Genomic DNA, 7,294 nt, shown 5'->3' with positions numbered 1-7,294 from the left:
TGTGACTCAGCTCTTACTCACTGCTGCTCAGGCCTTTGTTCATATTTAATGAGCTCCAACATGTTCAGCAAATGTCAACCTGACGTGTGAGGCCGAAGCCGGAGAGAAGGATCGATGGTGGAGGAGAGCAGCTGCTGGAGACAGAGCGGCGACAACGAGAAGCTCTTTTCTATTCAAATTAAATGTGACTGAACAAAAAAAAGGAGGAGAAATCTCTCCCGTCTCCTTCCTCTCCAGCAGCAGCAGCTGCCGCCGACAGGCCGCCGGCAGCGTCCACACTCAGGCTGAAAGACGACGACAACGACAACACTTTCAAACATGTAACTGATTTTTATTGGGTCAACACACGTCATGTTACAAACACTTCACTCAAGACCTGTCCAGTCTGAGCTGTGAAATCCTCTAAAGTGCAACAACCTCAACATTTAAAGCTTCTTTCAAATTAAAATACTTTGTAATGTATAACAGCTACATTAAATAACTAAAAACAAAAAGACCCAAATTTCAAATTCCTAAAAAATTAAAGTTTAAACTGTTTTTTTATTCTTCTCTTTCTTACATTTAAGCTTTCACAGGTGCGACCATAGGTGCGACCACCACAGGTGCGATGTCAGGTTTCTCCTGCGGCGGACGAACCTGCTTGATGCTGAACAGGTTTCTCAGGTTGACCTCGGGGTCGACGTAGTGCGGGATCTTGCGCTCGTTGAAGAGGCCCGACAGGTTCGTCTCCACTTTGGCTCGTCTGGAGATCCGCATGCGCGTGGAGAAGAGGTTGTTGAGGTTCTCCTCCACCAGGGGCAGGTGGTGTCCGTTCAGACGCTTCTGCCACGACTTCTTAGGCCGCTGGCGATTCTAGTCAGGAGACACAGAAAAGAAGAATTAGAGATGGAAGGTTTAACGACAACACGCGTTTTTTTGCAGTTTGATATCGTACCAGCTGTGTAGTCACATTAAATCTGACATAACAGGAAAATTAAAGGGATAGTTCACCCAAAATTCAAATTTCACTCATTATCTACTCACCCTCATGTCGACTAAGGGCTGGGAGAAGTTTCAGAGTCCTCCGTGGCTTCTCTGAGTTACAGCGGGGCTCTGTGCAGCACTGCACGTCCATATGACGGTTGCAAATGGATACCACTTTTCATCGTAACAAAAAGACACACCAAAAAAACATCCAAATTACCTCCATAGTGCTCGAGATTTGGACGGACCAGGAAGAGGAGCTTTCGCTACAAAACAAGCTTGAAATATAGACTTATTTAATTTTTTTTCTGAACAATTTTGCATTTTGGGGCTTCAATACAAGACGGACATTACATACGAGCAGCATGGAGGTATTTGGATGTTTTTTGGTGTGTCTTTTTGTTACGAAGACAGCATTTGCAACCGTTATATGGACATGTACTGCTACGCCGAGACCCCCTGTAACTCAGAGAAGCCACGGAGGACTCTGAAACTTCTCCCAGCCCTTATTAGTCCACATGAGGGTGAGTAGATAATGAGTGAAATTTGAATTTTGGGTGAACTATCCCTTTAAATCATGTAAAACCCAACTCTCAGTTCTCAAAAGCCTAAGGGAGGTGAGAGGTTTGAAGGGAAATCTAATCTATAATCAATAGTCTCCTGGCTGTACTGACGTCACTTACCTTCAGAGCTGTGGCATTTGGGTCGTGGCGCAGCAGGTGTCTGTTCATACTCTCCTGTGGAGCAAACAGTCATAATGTTAAACACACACACACACACACACAGACAGAGGACTGAAACTCACAAACAGAAATGTCACAGTGTTTCTGCACATGCATCAACAGTCATTCATTCATAAAAGCCGTTTCTCACCCTCATGGCGAACGTGCGTGGGCAGTCCGGGAACGAGCACTTGTACTTGAGGAGATCGAGGTGCACCTTGCGGATGTGGTGCTGCAGGTTGAAGGTGGTGGAGAAGTAGGCCTGGCAGTCGTCCCGGGGACACACCAGCACCGGTTTGTGGGAGGCGTGGATCCGCTTGTGTCTCCGCAGGGCGTCGGCTTTCTTGAACTCCTTCTTGCACACCTGGCACGCAATGGTGGCTGCAACAAAACACAACACATCAGGAAAAAAGCAGATGGCGTAAAAAAAAAAAACAAGTGTTTCCAAAGTGGAGGCCAGGAGGCATTTTAAGACCCTCTGCAAAAGGAAAGATGGGGAATTTTATGTGCATGGTTATAAAATCTACTTCTTATATTGAAATCTTATTGCCCATACTCATCTTTCAATTGCATCAAGTCATAAACCAGCATTGGCTGATGGTTTGGCACCTGACACTATAGTTTCTAGCCAACTAATGCTCGATGTGGAGAGGCTTTACCTGGGTGCTTGGTCCTGTGTTTCTGGAGTTTCCCCCAGGTGTGTTCAAGCACCTGGCAGTCGGCGCTTGGGCAGGGGTAACCTGCAAGGAGCAAAGAAACAAAACAAGACCAGTGAGTGCAGCAGGAAACACAAAGCTCCTGAGGAGGAACGAGGCAGCGAGGGAGGGTGATGAATTACCTTCAGTGTCAGAAAAGGTTACATGCAAATGCAGCTGCAGCTTCGGTTCGATTAAGAGATTTTTACAGGGAAGATGAAAGGAAAGGCTGAAATTCACCCACCTGCATGTTTCTTCTCGTGGACTTTGCGCTGCCTGTGGGAGCGGAACTTGGCCTTGCATCCAACCTTTGAACACCTGGGTGCAGAAAGGTAGGAAAAACAAAACAAAGATGCATGAGGAGAGGGTGCAATGTGCACTGATTTCCCCACTAGGCCATGTTGTCATTGAGGCTAAACACTGCTGCATTAAAGACGTACTTGAACTGAGCATCCCCTCCATGGCTCATTAAGTGCATCTTAAACTGTCTGCGCTTCTTGAAGGTCAAGGAGCATTTTCGGTTGTTACACTGTGGGAGAGAGGTAAATGGGAGAGAAAAAACACATATCAAGAGGTTCAAGAAGATACTGAATATAAAACGTTTCATTGGCGCCATCTCGTGGCCAGATGTGAGCATCAGCAGCATCTCCAGACTAGTCCACACAAACACACCTTGAAGACCTTGTCCTGCGGCCCGTGGCAGTAGTGCATGTGTCTGCTCAGCTTTATGGAGTCGTAGAAACGCTTGGTGCAGGTCGCGACCTTGCATCTTCCGGTAAAACAAAAACAAACAAAAAAAGTTCAAATGAGGCGCGTGCGTGAGAGAAGCGGCCTACCGTGGCACGAGCCCTACCGGCTGCATGGGACTCACTTGTACTTGAGGAGGCCTTTGTGCTGCAGCAGGTGGCGGTCCAGGTGCGACTTCCTGGAGAAACTGCGACTACAGCCCTCCACGGTGCAGCGGCACGGACGCTGCGGAGAGTCAGCCAGGTGCAGGTAAGCAACAGGAAATATGACAGTAGACTGTAATTAAGCACATGCATTCAGTACACTGCAAAAACTCAGAATCTTTCCAAGAATATTTGTCTTATTTCTTGACAAAATGTCTCATTTCTAGTCAAAACGAATCTCTTTCCACTTAAAATAAGACTCATCACCTAAAATTAACTTGTTTTTAGACAGTTTTCACTTGTTTCAAACTCATTTTCAATTGAAATAATTAGAAAAATCTGCCATTGAAAGCAGTTTTTTTTGTGCTTGTAATAAGAAAGAAAAATTTGCTCCACTATCAGATCTTTCTACTTATTTCAAGTGAAAATATGCTTGAAAGAAGTAAAAAGTGTCTAAAAACAAGCTACTTTTTATGTGATGAGTCAATTATTTCTAGTCTAGAAATGACATTTTGACTAGAAAAAAGACAAATATTCTTGGTAAGATTGAGAGTTTTTGCAGTGTAGGCTGCTGTGTCGGTATGAAGTGTGTCCTGTCCTCACCGCCCCGGTGTGCACCGTCTCGTGGTCCTTCAGCTTCCACTGCCGGTTGAACGGGACTCCGCAGCCGGGGTGCATGCAGAAGATGACCGGCCGAGGGGCAGGCTTCCCGCTGCGCACTCCGTTCATCTCGTCTTCTTCCTTCTCTTCTTCCTCTTCGGATCCTCTGAACGCTGCCGGTGAGTCTGTGGTGAGGTGCAGCCTCGTGGAGAGGCGCCGCGTTTGTCAGCGCTTCTTATAACCTACTGACGGAGCCTGATGGGTTAATGAGCAGCAGCTGGGTCACTGATCACTGATCAACACGGAGCAGCTGGAGAACAGGTGAGTCCACCAGACACAGTGTAACATTATCACCTGAATCTGTACCTTATCAATTTAGTCCTTCTTCCACCTATACATTAACTCAATCTTTTTTTAGGACTCAGAAAAATAACAACAACAAAAAAAAGAAGCAGAACATAAACTCATAAAATGTCCAGTTTTCCTTTTTGTTCCTCTGCAACATGGAAAAACTTGGAATAATTTAAAACTCCTTTGATTTTTTAAATTACATCACACTTGTTCCTGTTTTAGCTCATGTGTAAACCCCTTTAATATTTTGATTATTGCTATTTTTCCACAATGTTTTGTGTTTTTTATTGTTCTGTTTCTTGACACCTCCTTTGTAATTTTACTGTTTTTGTCTCTTCACACTTTTATATGAGCTCAACACTATATAGTCTCAACCTTTTCATTTGTCTCTTGCTTGGCTACGAGGTTTTTACCTCAGTGGTAAAGTAAAGGTTGAATGAGTGAACAGATGTAATAAAATCAACTCAATACAAAAGACACACACAAGTTTTATAATGTTCAAATTATGAATGACAGGAACCAACATACAGTAGTGTTTAAATAAGACTCTTTCAAACCAGCACCTTGTGTTTGTGTTGCAGAGATAAATCATTCTTTATTGTTTATTTATTATAATTCTTTATCTGTCTCCTTCAGACTGTAGTTTATGGTCAGTCGGTAATAGTGAAAATAAAACAGGACGATATGAACGTTGACAGAAGTTAAAACATGAAAATAAAGATAAACACACATCACAGCTCAGACTCATGTTCTCCAGTCTGAATAAAGCAGATTTCACCTGTGGCCTGAAGACAACAGCTTGATAATGTCATGCAGTGGCCGACAGTTGAGGCTGAGGTGTAGTTGAGTTGTGATACAGCTCTTTGCACAGCAGAGGGTGGTGTGCCTCCACCTCACAGGTTCACTGTGTTATAAACTGACAGGATTAATCTCTTCCTTTATTCTGCAGCACAGACCGTCTGTGATGCTGTGTCTCTGCTTGTCAGATTTGGCTCTTTTTCCCCCCTCTCTTTCTTTGTATTAAAGTTCAAGCAGTCCACATATTATCCATTCCTTTGCATATAATTTCTGCAGAACCATACAGTTTTACTGTACAATTGTGCATAAATACAACAAATACAACACAGCTTACATAGATTACAAACAAACATACATAAACATCATCCATGTAATATCACTCAGTGAGGGACATTGAAGCTCAGTCCAGAGGGATCCACACCATCTAGATTTGGCCTTTTGATTAATATTGAATTCAAGTTTGATTGAGGACAAATATCCACCAAACCTGAAGAGGAGAGGTCTGGTTCTTGTGGTTTTGGTGCAGTGTAAAAAAAATCAGGTCAAACATTCTGCTCCTGAGAAACTGAAGCCTTTGATCCAAGGAAGTTTTTCCTGTGTGTGTAAGTCCTCTCTGAGGCTCTTATTCCTCGGTACAGCTCGAGCTTCTCTCTGAGGCTCTGACTCCTCTCTACTCTGACTTCTCTCTATAGCTCTGAGTCCTTTCTGACTCCTCTCTGAGGCTCAGACTCCTCTCTACTCTGACTCCTCTCTGAGGCTCTGACTCCTCTCTGTAGCTCTGACTCCTCTCTGTAGCTCTGACTCCTCTCTGCAGCTCTGACTCCTCTCTTGTTGCTCTGACTCCTCTCTACTCTGACTCCTCTCTGAGGCTCTGACTCCTCTCTACAGCTCTGACTCCTCTCTACTCTGACTCCTCTCTGAGGCTCTGACTCCTCTCTACTCTGACTCCTCTCTGAGGCTCTGACTCCTCTCTACTCTGACTCCTCTCTGAGGCTCTGACTCCTCTCTGTAGCTCTGACTCCTCTCTTGTTGCTCTGACTCCTCTCTTGTTGCTCTGACTCCTCTCTACTCTGACTCCTCTCTGAGGCTCTGACTCCTCTCTACTCTGACTCCTCTCTGAGGCTCTGACTACTCTCTGCAGCTCTGACTCCTCTCTACTCCGACTCCTCTCTTGTAGCTCTGACTCCTCTCTACTCTGACTCTTCTTTACTCTGACTCCCCTCTGAGACTCTGACTCCTCTCTTGTAGCTCTGACTCCTCTCTACTCCGACTCCTCTCTGACTCCCCTCTGAGGCTCTGACTCCTCTCTGACTCCTCTCTACTCTGACTCCTCTCTGGTTAACCGCCTGCTTCAGGAACGAGTGGCTGTTCTCTGGTGACCGGGGTAAAAACCACACGAGTGCAGAGTGGAGATGATGCTGCTGCTGCTGCTGCTGCTGATGCTCTTTGAGAGGACTCGTGTCTGTGTGGACTGTGAGAGCTGAAATGTCCTAATTTGTGGGAGGAGGGAGGAGGGGCCAGTGGTGCCCCCCCCTCCCCCCTCCCTCCTCCTCCACCTCCACCTCCACCTCCTCCTCCTCTTCCTCCCCTGTCTCTCACTGCCTGTTAGTCTCAAAGGGGGGCAGATGAAATATTCAGAGGGGACTGTCAGTGCACAATGTGCCTCCATTAGTGGGATGTGTAGCAGGATGTGCTGGAGCGTGGAGGAGCTCATCCTGCAGGTCAGAGGCTCCGGGAGAAGTGCAGCTCTCCTCCTCCCTCTGGTTTTAATGGTTCCCAGGGAGGAACCAGTCGACTGGCTCTGCGGGGACGGGACGCTGCTGTCATTAGGGGTGGGCAATGAAAGTCGTACATCAACAGGACAAGGACGAGGTCATGTTCACCTCGAAATCAGTGAAACACTTCTATAGATTTTCTTTATTTGATACGGTCAGAGGTGACTTTATTGTCAGTGCTGCTACAAAGGCAGAGGAAATTGCATTTGTGGCCGGTGCAAGTGACATTTATAGTGTTTTTAGGAGAAATTAATGATATTGAAATATCATATAATTCAGATACTGTACTGTGTTATCAGCATTAGTCGTTATACGGGGCCATCTCTTTTTTTTCTGTCCCTGGAAACACTCCTGTTGTGTTGTAAGTTTTTGCAGCAAAATTTACAGCACATTTGTGTGTTTTTCTTAAGTTCAGGATCAGGATATAGCCTACTTTATGTCCCCAAAGGGAAATTTGTCTTGGACAACAGCACTGCTAGCTGCAATTCATAATAAGTAAC

The 7,294-nt window shown here is 45.4% G+C and overlaps 1 protein-coding gene across 1 annotated transcript; it reads right to left on the bottom strand.

Annotated features, from left to right (window-relative positions):
* Nucleotides 1–310: 310 nt before the first annotated feature.
* Nucleotides 311–4,090, bottom strand: 42sp43 (P43 5S RNA-binding protein). The gene is made up of 9 exons (XM_085785366.1): nucleotides 3,874–4,090; nucleotides 3,252–3,352; nucleotides 3,053–3,149; nucleotides 2,821–2,909; nucleotides 2,625–2,698; nucleotides 2,345–2,425; nucleotides 1,837–2,066; nucleotides 1,647–1,700; nucleotides 311–852 (listed from the first exon to the last, which is right to left on the bottom strand). Exons 1-9 carry the CDS (start codon nucleotides 3,997–3,999, stop codon nucleotides 562–564), a joined length of 1,143 nt encoding a protein of 380 aa, XP_085641492.1. The 5' UTR covers nucleotides 4,000–4,090; the 3' UTR covers nucleotides 311–561.
* Nucleotides 4,091–7,294: the final 3,204 nt, after the last annotated feature.

This window comes from Trachurus japonicus, chromosome 8 (genome assembly GCF_045865225.1).
Source record: "Trachurus japonicus isolate A0001 chromosome 8, Traja_1.0".
Lineage (NCBI taxonomy): Eukaryota > Metazoa > Chordata > Actinopteri > Carangiformes > Carangidae > Trachurus > Trachurus japonicus.
This window is presented reverse-complemented; position numbering and strand designations above follow the sequence as displayed.